Source organism: Lycium barbarum, chromosome 5 (genome assembly GCF_019175385.1).
Source record: "Lycium barbarum isolate Lr01 chromosome 5, ASM1917538v2, whole genome shotgun sequence".
In the NCBI taxonomy this organism is placed as follows: Eukaryota; Viridiplantae; Streptophyta; class Magnoliopsida; order Solanales; family Solanaceae; genus Lycium; species Lycium barbarum.
Genome location: NC_083341.1, coordinates 133,091,882 through 133,115,325, shown reverse-complemented (window position 1 = coordinate 133,115,325; position 23,444 = coordinate 133,091,882). Strand labels below are relative to the sequence as shown.

Here is a 23,444-nt window from a genome sequence, read left to right as displayed (position 1 = left end):
TTACACAATGTATATAAGTTAAAATCGTATAGAAGAAATGTCAGAACTCAATTTTTAATAACACTCTTTTTTTCCCTCTTGAAGGGCAAGATCAGAAAGAAAAATTAATTTAATCATGAGGTGTTAAAGAAAAATTAATTTAATCATGAGGTGTTGATTTGTATAATACAAGGAATTAGTTTTGGAAATAAAATTGACATTTTCCACAAGCTTTTCAAACTTTCATCTGTTCAATGAAGATAAGGGGGTCAAACATATTTTCTTTTCTAAGTAAAATCTTCTTATTAGGTCAAGAACTCTAATGCCATCTTGAATTAAAATAGTAAAATATTGAGTGAAGATTGTGGTGAGATGAATAGAATTTATTTATTTTTAATTAGAAATTTTAGGTTTCAGTTCTAGGAATAGAAAAAATTCACAATACAAAACGTTTTTTTTTAATGGTCTTACGCGTTAGTCGACGCTTCATATCAGGTGGAATAAAAGTAAAAATAGTGTGTTTGACCATCCAACTTCAAAGTGCTATTCGCCTAGTCAAATGGTCTTCTATATTTCCATTTATTTGCTATAAGAGAAAAGAAAAATCATATTCTAACTTTTGATTTGGGTTAGTATCAATTCAAGTCTCTAGATTTAGTAAAGGTTCTGTGTTCTTGGTCCAAAGACTAAAGAACCCATGACCAGTTGATAGAATGGACCTTGAATTGTCCGTTTAATCCCCCAAACTTACGATAAAATACACTTTTATCCATCATTCTGTCAAAAATGCGACCTACTACAATCCTACCTACCAAAACACGTTTTTCACATTCTTAATTATAGGATTTCGAAGAACAGACGGAGAATATTTATTGCCCAACAATGTAAATCTTGCTGTAGCAGATTTAATTGTTTGTAATTTTATTTTCTGAATACAAATATTATTCATCGAGTAGTTAATTATTCTTTAAGATAATTATGATTTTCGAATTAGCTCGTACGCACCTTGACTATTTTATCATAAAGAAAGGGAAGGGATTTACCCATTGGTTGTTGAAAGAAATTGGGAGCTGGTAAAAGGAAGAGGGGAAGGGCTGGTAGCCACTTAGTGGACAAGTGAAAATAAGGACAAATTTTACCCACTTTCATAACGGCATGAACACATCGATCCCCAGTATTAACGGATGTTAAATCTAGACCATTTCGTAGTAATAGTTTCTATGTCTTGAATTTCGACGAAAGTGAGTTTAAATCAAGTGCGTGGTATTGAAAAACCTTGGAAACATTGGCAGGAATGAAAAATGGTAGTTCAAATTTCAAAAAATCTACTCTCATTTTCAGACATATATGTATGAATTTCAGATAATGATATTTCACATTTCAGGAATACATGTTTGATGTTTGACCTTGACAAATCAAACTTCAAGCACGTATATCGGAAGTTTGGCCTTGACAAGCCAAACTTCTGATGCATATGTCGGAAGTTTGTTTGTACGAGCAATATGCCAAACTTCAAATAAATTGTACTTCAGATGGGAACTTCGCAACTTCCATATGAAGTCTCTAAACTTAAAAAATACTATAAATTCAAGCCTTGGCTAAAATGGTAGTCCCAAAATCGGCTATATGTACTTGTGTCAGGCAAAACCCAGCAGCCACAAATAGCCATACCAGACTGGATGAAGAGACTACTTGAAATAATATCACATAAATTTCCATTACTTTTTCGTAATTATTTATTCGTTTCACATATCATTACAAGAAAATTCAGAAAAAAAGGTGATCAAAATAATACAAGCAGAGGGGAGTCCAATTGCAGTCTAATTATTACAAAATTCATCCCACTTAAATATGGGGTTCAAAAAGAATCGTATAGTTTTTACAATTTCATCGATTAAAAAGGTTATCAAAGTAATGTCATTACAATTGAAACGATAAAAAAAGAGTATATAATATTATTTTGGGACAAGTGAAGCTATGCTGTGAAAGTTTTACTCAAGGGGTTTTTACAGAGTAAATTACTCAAGCAAAGAAACACATAAGAAAAGAGATGGATGCAACGTTATATTCCATAAGTTCAACTGAATCCAGTCTCTTCGACACATCACATAGATATGTATGTGAAAACTAATAAATTTTCAAAGTGATTCTCTTCTAGTGTTTTAATGTTGAGTTTAAAGAGTAACCTACAAGAAAAATGGTAAAGTACCCGGAACCTAGCTCTATAGGAACTTACCTCAATGACTTTCACTACCTATCGGCTTTAGAACAAAAGAGAAGGATGGAATCCAGAAGTGATCTAGTATAAGGCAATCTTTCTAAGAAAGTTATTTCAGTCATGATTGACGTCAACAATTTGACAATTTGCCAATACTAGATTCTGAGCTCATAATTTCAAAACTTGTTCAGTGATAAAAATCTGAAAAGGTTGAAGCAATCAAGTTTAGATCCTACAAAGGAATCTAGTAGCAAAATTTGGAAGAGAAAGCCTTAAGACTAAGTGAAGTATATATCAGATGCATGCACTAGTACAATAAAAACTACTTTGTATGACTAAATGTTCTAATGGTTTCATTGAAGATGCTTATCAAATATCATTATCATTTCAAATAGATGACCACACATAAGTCAACATATAGAGTTTTTGAGGTCTGATATGTGTATGGTCTCTCTCGTTTTCTCTCATTTAGAAGATGTATTCTGACAACAATAACAACAACTGTGTCTCAGTTCCAAACAAGTTAGGTGACTATATAAATCCTCGCTAGCCATGTTACAAGACATATTTTGATAGATTGATAAAAGAAAAATCTGTCTAAGATGTCGCAAGCAAGCACAAGAACTCTAGATATGTGAACCTATTGTAATGTTCTTTTGTCAAAACCAAAGAACAGATCAAGTTTAACTAATCTATGCAGAAGGGGTTCAAAAGTGATCCTCAAGCTAAAAATCAATTTCAATATGAACATAACACTACTGAATATGCCAAAGATTATAGAGCTAAATGATTAATTTCTTCCAGGATTTCGATTAGGTTCAAAATCAGCATCACCATATTCAGTGCCAATGTGACAAATGAAAAGAGAAATTCCGATTTCCCCTGATAGAAACAAATATAGAAACATATACGTATATCGCGTGTGAAATACTTCTAATCAAGTTCTGTATATGTTCTCTGCTTTGACATAAATACGATCAGGCATGATATCCAAGTATATGTTAGTCATACACAAGTAATCGTGCCCTTTCAAATAAAAAACTTTTTGACCTTTCAGTGAGCCCGACATGTCTGGCGAAGTCAGAATTTTCGTTAAAGTTGTTCAAGGATACTTTCAAGGTTATAATACATATGTATTGAAGGTAATATTTTGATCTATATATAACTTTCTGATGAAGGGTGTTCAACTAACCACCCTTCGGCATACATACCTACCCTTGCTACACGACTCGAATTTGAATTAGTCAGCCAATGGGTTTCCGAGGAAAAAAAAATCTTCTATGCAACATAGAGAAGCAAAAAGAAAGTGACTTTCCTAGAAATATGAGTATATTAGAACCAAGAAAAGTACTAGTAAACTTTCATATCAGCATTAAGTGCATGAAATTCAGTTTAGAGAAAAGAGAACAGCTTAAAGTAAACAATAATGTACAATGACAGTGAAAAAAGTGCCAATAAGTGTTGCCAGAAAATAAGTGCTGAGGCTTCACTTACTGCATAACCTCGCAAGCTGGCAATTGCTCCCAACAATATTGCACTTGGCGTTGTATACTGCAACAGAAGCACAAACGTGTACATATGATCGCCCTCGACAAGAAAATTCATCTTATTAGCCGACATAACAACTCCGATCCCCAATAACGGAAGCACCAAAAGCCTTGCTACCGATATTCCAATCATAGTCCTAATGCCAAGTTTGGATTCGTTAGGTCCCTCAGCGAGCATTCCTCCGAGGATTAGCATGACCGATGGCACCATTGCACCGGCTAGGATTTCCAAACTATCCGTTATGAAAGATAGAGGGGCGTCGTATCCAAAGACAAATACCTTTACATGTGGGACTGTACCAACGAGTATGGCAAGCAGAGAAGCAATCGTGGGGGGCTGAAGGATGTGCTGCACGGGCGTTTGTTCAGCAACCGTTCTCATTTTCTTGACAACTCTAGGTGCTGCCAAACACCTAATTGACTCGTGAGTATCCGTTGCATCTTCAACATTGTTGTCTGTATCAGGTATATTGGATAACGAAGACATAAAGATCTTCGCGACAAGGGGCATTTTTGAATGTTCTGTTTCTGTGTCCTCAATGCCAGGCCACTCTGCTTCAACTAAAAGAGGCCTACTAGCTTCGTTATCCTCGTGCTCGTCCTCTTTGTCCTTGTCCTCCTTTTCATTGACAACCTCATAGTACTCCATCGGAGGCTCCATCATATGATAAACGAGAGTATAAACAAGAATAACCCCGACCCATTGGGCAAAAGAAACATAGGCAACTCCATTCCTTTTGCAATTAGGTCCAAAAGGATGATCCATACTATGACAAATAGAGGCAACTATAGCTAAGGGAAGATTTCCGGTGTTACCAAACGCGGTCATGATGATAGTGAATCGAGTAAATTCTTGAGGTGGACGACATATGATCACTACTAACACACCTAAGATAAAGCCAATGATTGTACTCAACAACACGTTAACGGGTATAAACCACCAATGCACAAATTTATCAATTGTGATCGATTGCCCCAAGTGAGTGAAGATCAAACATGGCAAGAAAAGTGCAAAGACGAGTTTGCTAAGGAGTTTGAAGGTTTCTCTTGGGACAATTTGGAATTTCTTGTGAGCAAGAACTAATCCAAAAAGTGCAAGAGAAAGAAGTTTAAGCAATGGGAGCACAGTACTAATGAGGCCTTGTTCAGCAGACTTTGTGTTGCCACTATTAGCCACTTCAGTCAATAATCTTAACATCTTTTCCTCTTACCTCAATCTCCACAATGTGTTTTTTTCCTCGAGAGCGCTTCCTCCTTTAGTGGGCCCTATAAGACATAAATTTGGATTAGTCAGCCAGTGATTTTCGGGGAAAAAAATAATGTCTTTTCAGCAACATAGAGCTATGTTGCTCGGTTTCTCAAAAAATGTTGCCGCTCTTGTGTCGGATTCTCGAGAAATGAACTTCTTTTAGAGGATTCGAGACGCACCCGGCGGTATTTTTAATAGTCCGAGCAACATAAGTATAGAGAAGCAAAAAGAAAGTGAATTTCCCAAAAGTATTGAGCTTATCGGAATCAAGAAAAGTTATAGACTTTCATAAACTTAAGCAACGCATTCATCAACTATGTTTCTCGGGCTCTTTGAAAATGCTACCGCACCCGTGTTGGATCCTCCAAAAATGCACTACTTTTAGAGGATTCGACAAGCACCCACCCGGCAACATTTTTGATGTGTTTGGGCAACATAGCTCACCAGAATATATTACCAATATCAAATTCAACAATTAAGGATGGTAAAACGTAATACAATATGAATACTAATTCCTCAAGTGCATTGAACGTTTATAGGACAATATTGGAGAGTGTCATGTTATAGCAGATTTTAAGGATTATTAATGAAAATCTATACCAGAAACAAGGTAAACTAGAACGATTGCATACGATCAATTAGCAAGCACAAGAACAAGTAATTCCAGCAGTTTAATTATGGTATCAACAGAATCAATAATTGTCAGAACATATGTACCTTAAAATTCCCAAACTCCAATCGAAAAAGAAGATTTTTGAGAATGCATCATATTCAAGAATCAACGTAAGTGACATAGACAAATATTCCTTTTGTAAAAGGATGGATCCAAAAAGAACAAAAGGACGTGAGAATTCACAAGGGGAGAAGAAACAAATTTCATTTAATTAGGTTTTATTTATACGTAAAAAATTGCCAAACGTTGTTATTCCTTATTTATCACAATACGACTCGGAGGTGTAAGGAAAAATACCATATTATTCTCGCAACATGCATAAAAATAAGGGAAAATTACACCAAGAGTCACCATCTTAGAGTTAGGCTCAAAAAGAGCAGCTTTTATTATATTTATGACATATTCATAAAATATGCATATAATTAACTATCCCATAAAATAGGGATTCAATCCTATTCTCTCTTTATAATCATTTATCTATCTTCGTTAACTAATAATCCCCCATTTCCTCACTTCTCTCTCTTCTATAATCAATACACTCCCATTTTCTTACTTCTCTCTTTTTCAACCTATACACACCCATTTTTAATACTTGATTATATAAAACCTGGTAATAATCAGAACGGAGCAGCGAATAGAACTGAAAAAGTCGAATGATGTACACTAATAATTATACCAGTAAATAATATGAGTATATTAATAAAAATGTATATTAGTAATTATACGAGTAATATTTCAATTATAATATGTATACTATTAATTATACCAATAATATTATGAGTATAATATCTATAGTATTAATTATACCAATGATATTATGAGTATAATGATATATATTACTAATTATACCAAGAATAATATGAGCATAATTATAATAATGTGTAGCACTAATTATACCAAATATTATGAGTATAATTATAATGACAATAAAGACGGAAACCATATTATAATTAAAGAGAGAAGGTTGAAAAAAGAGAAAGAAAGTAAAATTACCACTGCTAATAAAATACCTATTTATGCTAATCAACAAAATTCTTTAGAAGCAAGGGAAAGAAAATTCACCGTGCATGAAATCAAGGCAAAGTTGTTGGGATATTTAAGGTGCCTAACTTTTCGCTGGCTTGGTTGACGGGATATTGGGTTTAAAAATAAATGCATTGACAAACATGTAAATAAAGTAGTTGTGCTAAGAAATTGTAAATATTTTTAAAATGCTGCACAGTTATGTTTTTTACCCTAAAAATAAGGGAAAAGGACACTATGTATCCAATGGCCAAAAGTAATGCTACATTTGGCCAATAGTTGGGCCTAATACTAGGGGTGCTTATCGGGCGGTTCGGTTGGATAATTGTGCTTAACGGTTCGGCTTATCGGATATCGGTTTTTAAATATCCCAATCCGCTAACCAACCAATAAGATATCGGTTGGTTCGGAGTGGATTTAGCGGTTAATGGTCGGTTAGCGGTCGGTTTATCGGTTAATTAATAAAGCATATGAGATTTTTTTTTCCTCTCTTTGCTCGGACTATTGCATCAATACAAAATTATCGAAACACAAAAGGCGCAATATTGATAGTGTATAGGTTGCAAACTCACATTTGACCCTATTTGCTTCACATCACAAGGTTTAAATGGATGTATTACTCATGGTGGGTATTCTTGGGACACATGATTTTAAATTATTGGAAATACGAATTAAATTTTCACTAAAGTACCGTTATTAAATAAACTGTGCAGATTAAGTATCATATTTTCATACTAAAGCATGTCAATGTCCATAAGAAAACTTATTTTTCTCAAACAACCACTAGTAATTCTATCTCGTTCTCATCTTCACTATAAAAAAGGGAAGAAACATCCGAGGAAAGTAAAAATGTTTTGAATGATTCTAGTTGGTAACATGAGATAATAAGAAACAAACACCAGGCAGAAACAATAAGGAAAATGAGAAACTGCTACCATGTTGCGGGAAGAAAAATGAATTTTAGGCTCAAAGATTAGTATTTCTAATCTTTAGTACTTTATATACATAGGGATTTATTTATAATTTAATTATTCTTAACGGGTTAACGGCTAAACCGATAAGGAAAATGAGGAAACCGCCCCCCGCACCGTTAAGCCGTTAACTATAAAATTCCAAACCATTCCCCATTCGTTAATCCAATTACCCGATACGAATAAACCAATAAACCTATTTTGAGGTTGGGTTATCGGTTGTGGTTCGGTTTTGAACAGCCCTACCTAATACCCTCAGGAGTCTGCTCAGCCCAAAATAATCCCAAGGCTGGCCGGCCCAATAGCCCAGGCTGCTACAACATATATACATATGTTAGATTATATATACACTTTATATAAAAGAATTATACATTTTATATACATATGCTGGAATTAATCATAAATTTATTTTACATAAATCATACGCTAATTATATATTTATTATACACATATTATGCAATAATGATATGATTTTTTTTTTACATATACATACATACTATATACCACAATGATACGGTTTCTATTATACATTTTTTATACGTATGGTACATTTTCTATATAAGATTGATACAGTTTATATACACATGTTGAAATTATATATACAATTTCTATACAAAAAATGATACATATTATATACAAAAATGATACAATTTTCTAATCCATACAGGGCAATTGCACTGTGCTGATACACATTATATACACAAATGATACATATTATATACAAAAATGATACATACCTTAGTAATTCATATTTTATACAGTTTCTATACATTTCAGATAGGTACTTATACATATTTTATACATAAATGACACATATTATATATAAAAATCGCCTCAAACATTTTTGTGTTTGGGTTTTTATTTGAAAATGGTCTTATTTAAGTTTTGGCTAATGGATGGGATTAGTTTAGTGGGTATAATTTGAATTTGGAAAAAATTGGGTTAGAGGGTGGGATTATTTATGGTCGACCGGCCATATATGTCCTTTTCCGTAAAATAAGTCCTAAGACCTTTCTGTTATATTAATTTTCTCAAGTAGTCAAGTTAATGCACCAATTTTATTTAAAATTTACCAGTATAATATTTATACAAGATTAATAGATTCATCATATGTATTTATACATACATTATTTTCACTAAATTTTGGTTAACTATTAAATCATTTAACCATGATAAGCTAATATAATTTGGTGTAAACATCAAATGCAAGTACGTTTTAACTTCAATTTTCGATATGTTGTTTTTGGCCTTAAAGTCTTGGCTAATATTTGCCAAAATCACTCCTTTTGACAAATCAATAAGAATTCTCGATTGTTAACGAGCTAATTTCTTAAACTTATCATTGATATCTTTTAAGGGCAATTCACGAATAGTTATCCAAGTTTCAGTTTATTTAGGTAAAGTTATAAATTAATTTTGTAACAAAAAAATAATTTTACTATATAACATATCACAGAAAATAAAAATAAAAAACAAGATAATCATGTAATATAATCGCGTCAGCAGCTCACCTTTCTTAATATTCATATTGCACCATTTACATGCTCAATATATGACCTACCATATGTTTTGAATTCATATAGGAGCCGTTTGGACATGATTTCATCTCATGAGATGAAATCATGTTTCGACATGTAATTTGAATTTCTTAAGTTGCAGTTTTTTTTATAGATATAAAAACCCCACAAGTTGTGAAAACTATCAAAATTTTTCCAATCCTTACACAATCTAACCAAACGAGTAAATCATAGTTCATAATAAAATTAATACGCTACTAGAAGGCCTTTCTAAAAAATACAACATCAATTGATCAAACTTTAGTTCAATAAAAAGAAAATTTTAACATGAATATTAATGTAACTACTCTTTAATATAATCTTCCCACATGGTACAAATAATCTCTTCACGCTGAGCATGATTAATATTTAATACAAATAGTTGGTAAACATGATTGGTAAAAATATTTACCAACTTATGAGTCTTTTTTTTACAAAATATAAACGTATGGGTTAAATTTTACATTTATATTTTTTGAAATCATGATTTCAAATCCCAAATCATGCCTTTTTGGATGATTTGAGATTTCATCTCATGAGATGAAATCAGAAATGAAATCGCATGTCCAAACGTTGATTTCATCTCATGAGATGAAATCGTATGTCCAAACGCCTACGTAGAATATAAGTAATGAAGTCTCGAATCTATACCTTTATTTTTATTTCTGAGAAAATATTTTTCTATGCACCTACTAAACGCAAAAGAGTATATGAGAAAAATATTTTCTAGTACAACACATCCTTAATGTATACATCCCCTCCAAAAGTTACATTCAAATCCACTCATTCATTCGACAGATCTCGTGGGCCTAAGATTGTCTATCCAAAGTGAATTTGTTAGGACAAAACTTTGTCCTCATTTGCACTTTTGTCCCTCAAGACAAATAATTCTTTCGCGGAGCATAAATTTATATTTTAACATCATAATATCCACAACTTATGTGGAACCCCTGGAGAAAAGAATATATGCCTTGTTAGGCATGAATCGATTTTACAGGGAAAAAATTAAAGACCAGCCATTCGAATAACAAACGTGCAATTCTTCTATCTGACACAAGTCTAGCCTGTGGCCCAAATTTGCTACCCAAGCCCAATTGTGTTATCATCTTTAACAGCCCACTTGATTAAAAGAAAAGATGTCACCGAGTGCATATTGAACCTTACAGACTGTATCAGCTAAACCCAACTTTACACAATAAAACCTTGCCTAGTTTTCAGGGATAAAATTAACAAATAGCCACTTCAATCCTTTTAGTTAAAAATTGGCTACTATTATGAACTTTCAGTTTCCACAAGTGCAATTTCATAATAAGTATTTCTCAATTAGAAAGCTGAAAAAATGGGTAGTTCGCGCTAGAATGGTCGAAAGTGTATCTGAATTATGATCCCATCCTAAGATGTCATGTGGTAAACTGCTTTTATCTTCAAGACTACGAATTCTACATTTATAGAGAATAACCAATGAATATTTTTTGGGATCTGATAGCTTTTTTTCACTTTATGGGTGTATATTAGTTAAACTCAAACAAATATATAATAATATACACACTAATCATTCTAATTTTGTTTTGCACTATTTGTCTTCAACTTGTTGCAATAGTTTACTTGCCTTATATTTTTTTCATCGACTAATTCATGAAAACATAATTAAGCAGATAAAGTGTGGTTTCCTAACAATGTAAATGTTTAGATGAGATAATAACACACATGATATCAGATTAGGTAAATGCTTTGCATTTGAATCTCACCGCCGCTCATGATCAAATTCGTACGTGAGAGCATTGTTTTAAAAGACAGTGTCAGGACTCGCCCCGGGGCTCGCCTCGGGGCAGGACAGTGGAAAAACGCACTGGGGCTAACGTGTGAGGCTTAGTTCCTATGAGGCTTACGCCCTAAGCGCCCAACCGTACGCCTTAAACACGCCCAACGCCCAGGGCTCGCCTAACAGTTCTTACACAAATTATATTTTAAATTCCTTAATTAAAATCATTCACCCTCATAATTGTTTAACAAAATAATGATACTTAATAGTTTTTCATCTATAGAAATAGAAGATTGGGTGTAACTCATATAACAAGTCGTAGTATTGAATATTTACTATTTGAGAACGTCGTGAGGGTGAATATCACTTATTTAAAAAAAAAAAAAAAACACATAGCGGAATTGTACATTTTCACTTGTCATTGGTCATAAGTCCTATGTATCAAAATTATCATATAATTTTATTTTTTGTTCATGAAGAAGTTATGTTTTAATTGTAATATTGATAAATTTTATTGATTATTTGCTTATAGGGAGATAAAATGAATAGTATGATAGTAATAGTGTTTTAAGAAACTGTGTTTTTTTCCGTGTTTGAAAGTTAAAATGTTAGAATTGTTTTGCATTTCATAATAACTTTTATTTCATTGTATTGTTTATACTTGTAAAATTATGTTATATATAATTATAAGTTATGAGCGGTGTATAATGGGCTTTGATCATTTTTTTTGTGAGGATCAAGCGCGCGCTCACACACACACACACACACACACATATACATACATATATATATATATATATATATATATATATATATATATATATATATATATATATATATATATATATATATTTATTTATTTATTTACAGTTTTCTTTTATTTTTTTTATGTAATTTTACCTATTTAAAAATATTTATTGTAATTATATTATTTTAAGAAATACTAAAAATTAAATACCCATGGGGCTTACGCCCCGTGCCTCGAGGCTTACGCCTCGTCGAGGCGTATGTAAAACGCCCCCGCCTTTTAAAACACTGCGTGAGAGACCATGTGGAAGACATAATTAAGCAAGTAAAAGTGTGTTATTCCTAACCGTTTAAACTTTTCATGATATTGCCACAGAGTTCAACACTAATTACTTTCTTATGAACAATTACATGAAGCTAAGTTTTTTTTTTTTTTTTTTTTTAAGGTGATCTGACTCTAAGTTTTTTCTTAAACTATATAACTAGCTAATTTGGATTATTCCTTAGGATCAAACTAGAACTTGACCAACCACATCCCAAATGCGAACTATATAGTTCTTCTTCAACCATGCATCTATCTTTTCAAACTCCAAAACCAACTAAAAGATCAAGAACTATTTAAGCTTATCCACATATACACCAAAAAAATCGTACTTGCTTGCAGGAAAGACCATTATAGTACTCCAAGATTTTTAGTCAAAAGTAAATTTGATGCTTTAGATCACTCAAAGGTTACATTCCCTAGGATTCCAAGTTGTGTGGGACAGGAAAGTACCCCCTTCAAACCCTGGCCAGTAAAGCCTTGTCATTTCGATCTGTCAACTCATCCATTTTGCATCAAACCTCATCTAATTATTTACTTGGACCTAGGCAGTAAAGACTCTTTCTTTTCTTGTTTGGACCTTTTTTTAAGGTGAAAAAAAACTTTATTATTTACTTGTGTGATTGATGGAACTTAGGGTTTTTTTTTACTAATGTCTTTCTTCATTTGGAATTTCCTCTGTTACCCTATAAAGTAGTGGTACTTGTAGAATATGGGTGATGGATTCTAATTAGGGGTTTTTTGTGCATTCACTACTAACAAATAGTGACGGACAACAAATGTAGCTAAATGATAAAATTCTTTGCTAATTCTATTTAGTGATGTATTATCAAAAAGTTATGTTAGCTACTAGTGATTAAGTGACAAATTAGTGAGGAAGTTTGTAGCTAATTTTAATTTTTTATAATGGTTTTATGAGCTTACATTATATTTTTGCAATTTTCTTAATTTGTATCTATTTATCACTTTATTCTACGAGCTTACATTATGTTTTAGATTGTATGAAAGAATATTTTCTTATTTATGTTCTGATGTTTGGTAAGTAAGCAAAGTAAATATTATCTCAAAAGTATCGTAATTTAGAAAAACCCCTATGGAGTGGGGAGTTGGGTGTCACGCCCCGAACCATGGCCTGGGCGTAACACGACACTCGGTGTCTTGCTGCATGTGACTGAGCGAACCACATGACTTGCTGAGTCTACATGGGACATGAACTGATGCGGAATATAGAGTAAACATGCGTGAATTGTGAAAACATGGAGTTCAATAATCATAAGTTTGAAAATATTATTATTATATTCTGAATGCAGAATTAAGGTAATGTAGCCATTGAGGCTAGCTCAACTGAACATCTGACATGACAACTGACTAGTCTATGAAACCTCTGACATGAATCTGATTGCTAAACTGTTCACCGGGACAAGACCCTCGGCATACCTTAAATGCATAACTAACATAAATATAAGTAAAGACACAACCCCGAATGAGATGGGGCTCACCAAAAGCTGATATGAGCAATGTCCTAACGAGCAAATCTGTTGTCCTGTCAATCAATACCTGCATCGTAAAATGCAGGCCCCCGGGCAATAGAAAGGAGACATCAGCACATTGAATGTACTGCTTTGTAAAACAACTGAAAGAAATAACATGGGACATGAAATAACATGATAAGATGTGAAATTGAAAACCTGGACATGAACACGAGGATGAATACATATAAGTAAAGTCTGAAAACAGTAAATCAATAGAAATACATGTATATATAACTGCTTGTAACATGGGGAGTGCTATAGTATAACCGACAACGTGATCTGGAACTTGCGTCCTTCCAGCAGAACACTCATATCTTGCCAGGAATATGAGATTTAAGTAATAATAAGCATGTAAGGATCCAAACTGCATAATGAAGGTGTTGCCTCCTTGTTGATAACCCTTATCCTACGGTGGCGACGTAGTTTCAGGCTATCTGAGCCTTCTCGGTTAACTAAGCAAATCCCAAAAAAAACATGAACATGTAAGATAAGTGGCACTTGCTGCCCATGGTTTTCATGAATATAACTTGCTTGTACATGGATATCATGAATTATAGCTTGCTTGCATGAACTTGTAAAACATGTATAGTATTTTCTTGAAAATAGCATAATATATCATAAACTAGCATGCATGAATCCATGGAATAAGATATATGGGTTTTTCATAGATTACAGACATATTCTTAATAATCATAAAGAAATATTAAGAACTCAATGATGGAACTATAACAATTTATACATGATATAATCATGGACATAGACCTAGGGTTATCATGAGCATGATATAGAAACCCTAATTTTCGTAGAGAATCCTAATTTATGGATTATGAGGCGTGGGGAAGAACAATGATGTTCGTACACGTAGATAGTAACTCTACATACCTTAATTGCTCCAAAACTTGAAGAAAAGTCTGAATCTTTGAAGAAGAATTCCAAAAGCTTTGAATTTGAAACCTTGAGAAAAGTTTTCACTGATTTTCGTAGCTACTGTTCGTGGCTCAAAGGGTACTCCTCCGGACCTCAAAATCCAATCTCCACCGTTCATATTTTATACTTATGTGTTATGAACACTCAGTTAAAATTTGGGCTCGATCCAACAGTTACATTATCGGGAAACACCAAATTAATATGGCTGGTCGGAATGAAACTCAACAGAAAAATACTAGAGTTTTCTCCAACTTTTTACAACTCTTAATTTTTATAGGGTAACGGGATGGATGGATTTATTCTGGTCTTTATAAATGATAAATCTTGTAGAATACAAAGGTTCTTGATTAAAATATTTACCTTGGAGAAAACCTTAGGAAACTAGATTGTCAAACCAAATTGTTGAAGGTTGCTTGATTTTTCTTGATTGCAAGAATGAGTTTCTTGAAAGATTGAAGTGCCTAGGTTCTTTAGGGATGGAGGTAGAGAGAAAAAGAGTAGTCTCTTAGGGTTTATAATAGTGTTATGTACATTTTTGCTTCATAAAATAATAAAATAGGGAGTCCCGATTCGAGTAGGAAAAGGCTAAAAACCGTAACCCAAAATCTGAAAATTCTGCTTTAACTAGCGTTAGTAAAACAGGGATAAATCTTAGCACAGAGTTCCGTTTGAGCTCCACAAGATACCTTTGGAAAGATATTTCAAAGGACTACAACTTTCATGTTTTAAGTTTTCTCAAATTATCAACTAATCAAAGAGTTGTGGGTGCCAAGAGTAGGCTGGTCAACCACTTTCGTAATACGTACAACCTTTCAAATTTTCTCTAAAACTCTAACGTTATGAGCCTAACATGAGTTCTAAGATACGAGGTGTTACATTGGGGGTCGGGGTGGTAGGGTTGGGTTGGTCAAGAGGTGGGGATTAGGGACACAGGGGGTAGGAGGAGACACAATTGAGTTTAGAATGTCACCTAGGAGTGGGGGTTGGGGGGCGGAGGAGGGTGGGACAGGACGGAGCCAGGGGGTTCATCCGAACCCGTTCGACGAAAAATTACACTGTATACAAGGTTAAAATTATATATATATATATATATAGAGAGAGAGAGAGAGAGAGAGAGAGAGAGAGTAGATGTTGAACCCTTTTGGCTTCTTCGCATGTTTACTTCTTTATATTTTTGAACCCCCTTAGTAAAAATATTGGTTCCACCACTGGGGTGAGATTGGTAGAGAACACTTCTCTGAATTAGTCGAGCCAAGAAATTCGAATACCAGATTGCTATACTAAAAAAAAATTACTCCTTCACCACCAAGAGATGTGTCGTATGATGGGTGAGATCCTCTTAATCAGAGATCTCGAGTTCAAGATTTGGGAAATGAGAAATCCTTTATAAGCGCGTCAGCTTTAATAAACCCTACGCTACCCTAATTTGGATTAATCAAATTGGTAAATTACATCACGTGGTTGGGAAGAAAAGATGAATAGTGCGGGGAAACGAAGTAACAGTGATTATTTCAGTTATTTGGTGAATAGACATTAGAAGACACAAAGCCAAATAGGGTAATTTTCATATTAGCTTTTTTATCCCTATGCGACTACATATAAAAATGTAACCCATCTTTCTCTCATTTTTGGTAAACCAATAAGTTTATTTTAAAGTTTAGCTTTTAATTCTCACATAATAGGAAAAAAAAAAAAGTTAAACGCAACTGTTGTATGGCCCTAGACTTTTATTATTGGACCCTTTTTGCATTTCAGCTCATTCCAGTTTTTGAATATTATGGCGTCGTGCCCAAATATTCATAGTAGTAACTTCTAATAACTTCTTGATTTTTAACCATACAGCTGTTTGATTTGATGTATAATGATTCATAGTAGCAACTTCTAATAACTTCTTGATTTTTAACCATACAGCTGTTTGATTTGATGTATAATGAGTTCACGGGAGCCTTTTTTTTTTTTTCCCCTTCCTGTTCTCACTTATACATAGCTAAAAATAAAATTGTACTTGTAAAAGATGAATCTTGATAAATGTGGTTTTGGGAATGCTTGTGTCTAAGTCAATTAATTTAGTTGGATACCGCTATCTCCAGCCAATACAGGTAAAGAGTAACTTTGTTCTAATTTATGTCACAATATTACTAATTCGGGAATCAAAAGAGTTCTTCTTTGATTATGTTTTTTGCTTAAATAATTTAAATTATCAACTATGATGGCTAATAGTGCATTTTATGTACTTTTAAATACGTAACTATTATATTGACAAAAAAAAAAATTGTAAAGAATTTATGTCCGAGTTTACACGTAAAATAGAGTACTTTAATCCTCGTACATCGAATCTTGCCACATATAGTGGAATAACGGCGAGAGTAACAATATTAAATTTTTAGATTTGCATTATATGCACTGACAATGTAATTTTGTTTTACTCTATCAGTAAATGTTAATCTAATCGCAGATTATCTATCATTTTATCAAGCTACCTAATAATATTTATCGAGAGATTTACATGTAATTACTTTATATATAACCTGATAGCTAGTGTAATACAATAAGTTTTTGTAACGTCAGTTCACATAAAATAAACTCTTGATTTTGTATAGCTTCGTACACTGCTCTAGATCTACACTTAGATTTTCATGTTCCCAATTCCCTAGTTTCCCTCCTTAAATATTTCTCTTTTCCTTAACTTGCCATTCTCAAGCTCAGCTCCCATACATACTTCACTGATAAAAATATAGCAAAACATAAAGAGTGATCTTTTGATTAGTGTTATTAAATAAGCCATGCATTTTATTTTTTTGTGTGTGTTTGTGGTTTCAAGTGTGAATCGATATATGGTTTGCCTTTTAAGATTTTTTCTTCTTCTTTCATTTAGGTCAGTGAAGAAAATAGGGAGCTCTCTCCAGTCCAGTCCGAGGCAGTCGAAGGCTAAAAACACAGCTGATGACTCGTTGATTCTTAAGCTCATCAAGAAGCATTTGGGAAATTGATGTGTTTGAGATTCAACGATGCATGAGCTGTATTTAGTTATCGTTGTCACGTCTTGGACTGAAGGGAGCTCCCTATACTATCAGTGTAATTTAACATGTTATAGCAAATTGTTTAGTACTACTATATTTTACTATATTATCAAACCATGTTTGTTACTGAATTGCTTCTTTCAGTGTAAGTAAATTCCTCAAGCTTACCTTGTAGTAGCTTTTTCTCTGCGACATTTTCATTTCTGAGCTCTTTTCTTGATTTTATTTACTTTGGGATTTAGTCCACAAATCAATTACTCAGTTTCCTTTTGACTGCAGGTTGTGTGTACATGGATCCATGGACATGCAAATTAAAGCTTTAAAGTTTTTCATGGAAGAAGAAGATTCAAAGTGATACAACACCTACTATTGTGCCCCAAAAGAATGAGATCAGGTTACTGTGGGTATTATTGAATTTGACATATGACACAAGTAGGGTGTTTGGAGGAAGAGATGAATTTTATACATGAAAACTCTTCTCCACATCATTAATCATGTAACGATCATTTTTATATCATCGGTGTAATTTTAATTGTTTATAGCAATTTATCGCTCTATATTTTTTTTCTCAGCCGGTGTTGGGTACCGATATTGGAGCACGATTATATTCGGATTGACACCGTGTAGGGTTCATTTAGGGAAAGCGTTTTTTAGCAAGGATTTTTTCATTCATCAGAACTCGAACTCGAGTTGGAGCAGCTCCATTCGTTGCATCACATCCTCGGTGGTGTTCTATATTCTATGTTACCGTGTCATATTTGATAGCAGAAGTTAAGGGTGTATCTGGATCGGGTTGGTTCGAATTTTTTAAAGATCAAATCAAATCAATGGCATTGAATTTTTAAATTTATAAATCAAACTAAATCAATAAAAGTTAAATTTTTTTGGTTGTTGGGATTTTTCGTGATTTTCTGGTAAAGTCTTATATAAAATATATAACCTGTATTTTAAATATTTTTTTAATTCTAATAAGATATAACTATCTAATTAAGTTAGAAAATAACACAAAATGTGAGATCAAAATGGCTTGGTACTAAAATATTCAACAAAAAAGTAATAAAATTGCATAAAACAGTTTGATCATAATCTAAAAGTAAGTCATGCTATAATAAATACGACTAATTTATAAGGCATATAGAAATTGATCATCATATAAAAGTATTAAGTCATGCTAAAATAAGTATGATTAAAAGTATTAATTACATAGTTAGATATTAAAGAAAAAAATAAAATTAAGTTATTAATTTATTTTTACTTTCTAAATCAATATAAAACTAAAGAATAGATATTCAATATTAATATATTTTTTAGTGTTAGAATTGAATTACTTTTATTAGCATTAGTATTGATTTTATTTTTGTTGAGTTTTATTTGAGTTACTATAATATCTATGGGCTTTAGAAATTTTTGAACCATTCACAATTATAATTTCAAACTTGAAATAATATGTTAAAAGATAAAAAAAAAATAAAAAAATTTTAAGAAATATTTATAAATTACATTATAAATAAATATTTTTATGTATAAAATATTTTAAATTTTATAAATGTAATGTTGGTTGGTTTGATTTGGTTTGACTTTTTTAGTTAAACCAAACCAAACTAATAATTTTCGGATTTTTCTTTTTAAAACCAAATCACTAGTTGAGTTTTTTTTTTTTGCTTTAATTTAGATTATCAGTTTGGTGCGATTTGTCGATTTTCTTTGTACATCCCTAACAAGAGTTACCTACTTATACAACTCAATTACCTGACAGCAAGGGCGGAGCCAAGTGGTGGCCAGGGTGTTCACCCGAACCCCCTTTGGCGAAAAATTACCTTATATACACAAGGTTAAAATTATTTTTTATGTATAAATAGTAGATGTTGAAACCTCCTGACTTCCTTGTTTCTTACTCATTTATATTTTTGAACCTGCTTAGTGAAAATTCTGGCTCCGCTATTGCCTGGCAGTATCAAAAAATTGTAGATTTATCAGTGATCAACACTTGGAACTCTTGTCATAACGAAAGATCGATCCACCTACTTTGATTTCATTTCTAGGTAAATTACAATATTGTAATTAAAATTGGATTTCTAAAAGTCATTAAACAATTTAATCTTTAAATTGATTAAAGGATTGATATATATAAAAAAAAGTTGAGTTCAAAAGATAAAAGAAAGATATCATTAAAAACGTAAGAAAGCAAAAATAAAAATCTTAAGCACATCCTAAATCCACGACTGGTAACTCTCATTGTATGTTGGTTTTACTTTATTAGATACCAATGGCTAGGCCTAGGGCAACCTTTGAAAAACATTTGTCTATTTTTATGATTGGTCATGTGCACTCTTTCTTTCTTCAATTCACTGTTAATTCCTACTATTGAACTATATTTGAAGTACAAAGATTGTTCTTTCTTCTTGGGAAAGGAGGGTGACGTGGGGAGGACGATCTCAATATTAGTCATTTCACACATTTTATTTATAGTTTAAAATTAGAATGAAAGTTATAATGACATCGTAAGAAATATTTATACAATCAAATCATTTATTAGATAATTACATTTTATTTTATTTTATAATCGTGATACCAAATAACTCTGACTTTTACAACTGGACAGACGGAAAGCTATTTTATTTTATAATCGTGGTACCAAATAACTCTGACTTCCACAACTGGACAGACGGAAAGCTAGTAACTAATAACCAGGCAAACATGAGAATATATGACATGTTAATTATCATATTTTTAATATATATATATATATATATATATATATATATATATATATATATATATATATACACCTTAAATCTAAAATTTGCTAGTGTTTTGACAACTATGAAGGATTTTTATTATTAGGAACTAAGACATGAAGCTAATTCATTCAGAATGAAATGAGAAAGAAAATCAGATAGACATCATGAAGACTAGAGACAGAGAAAGACTTCTTCTTTATGTAACCACCTTTGATCTGAACTTATTCTCGTGGCTATAAGTAGTAAGTCTTTAATTTGAATTATATTAAGAGTATTATCTGGAAATTAATAAGTCAAATCAATCCATTTGAACAAAAAAAAATAAAAATACTACCATAATTTTTAGCTGTTGAAATAATCAAACCTAAGAAGTGCTAACTATTGATACTTGAATTTACTAATTGTTAATTATGCCAATCTTACATATTCAAGAATAAGATAATTCCCTAGTTACAACCCCTCAACAAAATGAAATAAAAATGAAGGTACAATCCGAGATTATGTATAATACAGCACGAAAAGGAACTACTGTTTTAATTAGATATTAATAATTAAAATCAATGGTGTAAGCCTGTCACGAGCCAAATCGCGAGTCATGGTGGCACTTACTCTATCCCCGGGTAGGTGAACCACATTCCCAAACCAATAGAACAAGTTAACGAAAGCGGAAATTAACATGGAACAATTCATCAAGTCTTAATAAGTTGCCTTACTAAAGAAATATCCACATATCCCAAAATCTGGTCAATAGCACTAAGTCCCATTGAATGATGTAGGACCCAGCACTACAAAAAAAAATTGAATAATTTGTGGAGGTTGAAAATTGCAATTCGTGGAGGTTTTAACCTCAGCTAGTTGCTTAGGGAGGCTAAAACCTCCGTGAATCGCAACTTTCAACCTCCGCATATTACCCATTTTTTTATAGTGATGGTACTTCTTCAACATAGAGATATGGAACACTGGATGGACGCCTAATAAACCCGGTGGCAAAGCCAGCTCATAAGCCAACTCACCAACTTGCCTAAGGATCTCAAATGACCCGATATACCTCGGACTCAACTTGCCTTTCTTTTCAAATCTCGTCATCACTTTCATGGGCGAAACCTTCAACAGAACTTGATCACCAACCATGAACTCCATATCACGAACCTTCCGGTCCGCATACTCCTTTTGTCTACCCTGAGCTGCAAGGAGCTTCTCCTGAATCAACTTCACTTTGTCCAAGGACTCCCTCAACAAATCAGTATCCCAAGGTCTCACCTCAAATGCATCGAACCAACCAATCGAAGAACGACATCTCCTACCATACAAAGCCTCGAATGGTGCCTTATCAATACTCGAGTGATAACTATTGTTTTAAGCAAACTCTGTCAAGGGCAAGACTGATCCCAATGACCACCCAAGTCAATCACACAAGCTCGCAACATATCCACTAGCACTTGAATAGTCCTTTTAGACTGACCATCCGTCTGCGGGTGAAATGCGGTGCTAAGATCCAACTGATCACACGAGTACGTAGTTAAATGTTGCACCATCCTGGACTTATGATCCTAATTAGTGTCTTCAGGACAGAATTTCAACAGCCAACATGACTGCAACCAAGAGTTATAGTGAGAGACTTGACCGAAATACAGACTTTGAAATGTGACAACTCAAGATGGAATCAAGCTATTCTGATCTTGGACGGCGTGGACATAGCGCTGCAAGGAAAGGTGAAAAGACCAGAAAAAAATGACGAAAGATGAGTTTTCAGGCCTAGGCAAAAAGGCAAGATCACGTATTACACTGAATCTCTAATGAGGTTTCACGTGAGGTAGCTTTAGAAGTTACAATCAAAGGCTTGTCGGAAAAATTGAAGACCTTGTATAGAAATCTAGTTGACTATAGACTCTACATGAAGCAAAAGCTATACATGCTACGTATACGTATGATGAAGGTACTTCGTTTCTCTCACATTTCGGAACATTTGATTCCATTCTTATGGAATATCGGATTTAAGATTGAAGACGAAGATCAGGCCATGTTGTTTCTTTGTGTATCACCCCAGTCATTTAAGCAATATCAGAGATAGTGTACTTTATAAAATGGATATTATCTCGTATTTAGACATTAAAACTATCATGGAACCTGGTTTGATTTCAAAGAGTAGATCTCAAAAGAAAGATTCAAGTAGTAAGAAGTCGAAAACAGAAATTGCGCGTACAAGCAAGTGGGCCAATGCAAGGTAATAAGTGGGTAAAAATTTATTCGTATTGGGTGTTTAATTGTATTATACACAAAATTGAATTTTTGGTGATCTTTATTATTGTAAAGTTTCAATTGATGCTAAGTTGCCTCCCGGGATATGGTTTGACTTTTGTTGCCCATTGGGAGCAAGACGGTTATTTATTTAATTTTCAGTTATGATCCGTCTCTCTCCTATTCCTATAATCACTTTATTTTATTTGGTAGAAATTGTACTTTATTTGTTGATAGCTACTCATGATTTTATTTTACAATGTAATCGGAAAGTAGCTGGAAACAAAGAACCATTGAATTTTCCATGGAACGCCCCAAATATCATTTTCATTAAGTATTTTCGATTGTAGTGTTGTAAAAACACTTCAATGTGACGTTGCCCAATATTGGAGTAATATTATTCGTATATTACTCAGATGCTGAGTTTTTCTTCACACTGCAAGGCCCATTTACTCCCAATAAAAAATTTTCATTCTCAGAGACTCGAACCTCTGAAGCCTCTAATTAAGGTGAAAAGATCTCAACCATCCCCACAATCCATGTTGGTAGATGCAAATCGATTTTCTATCACATTATTCCGTCCCTTTTGTCTAGTCGTTTTCTTTCAATCCAATCCACAAGTCTACCTCATTATATTCTAGAAAAAATGAAATGAAAAAAAAAAAAGAAGTTCACCAAGCATCATGTTCATTAATCATTTCTTTACCATACTATTTAAATCAATTGTGTATTTTATGAGTGTAGTTTAGCAGGCGCATTCAATTAGTTTTTTAACTTTACATGATGTGGCTCATTCTCCTTCATTTATTCTCTTATAGACCTATTCAACAAAATTCTTCAATGATGATGACTACTAAACAAAAGCAAAACGCACCAGTTATTGGGTAAAACAAAGAACCGATGCCTAAATCCAGACACTCTATTGACCAAATTAAAGAA

General features: G+C 33.0%; 1 protein-coding gene across 1 annotated transcript; it reads right to left on the bottom strand.

The window, feature by feature from the left end:
- Positions 1-3,568: 3,568 nt before the first annotated feature.
- LOC132642760 (protein PIN-LIKES 2) lies at positions 3,569-5,953 on the bottom strand. The gene is made up of 2 exons (XM_060359805.1): positions 5,711-5,953; positions 3,569-5,010 (listed from the first exon to the last, which is right to left on the bottom strand). The coding sequence occupies exon 2, from the start codon at positions 4,940-4,942 to the stop codon at positions 3,590-3,592; it is 1,353 nt and encodes a 450-aa protein (XP_060215788.1). The 5' UTR covers positions 4,943-5,010; positions 5,711-5,953; the 3' UTR covers positions 3,569-3,589.
- Between the last annotated feature and the right edge of the window lie 17,491 nt (positions 5,954-23,444).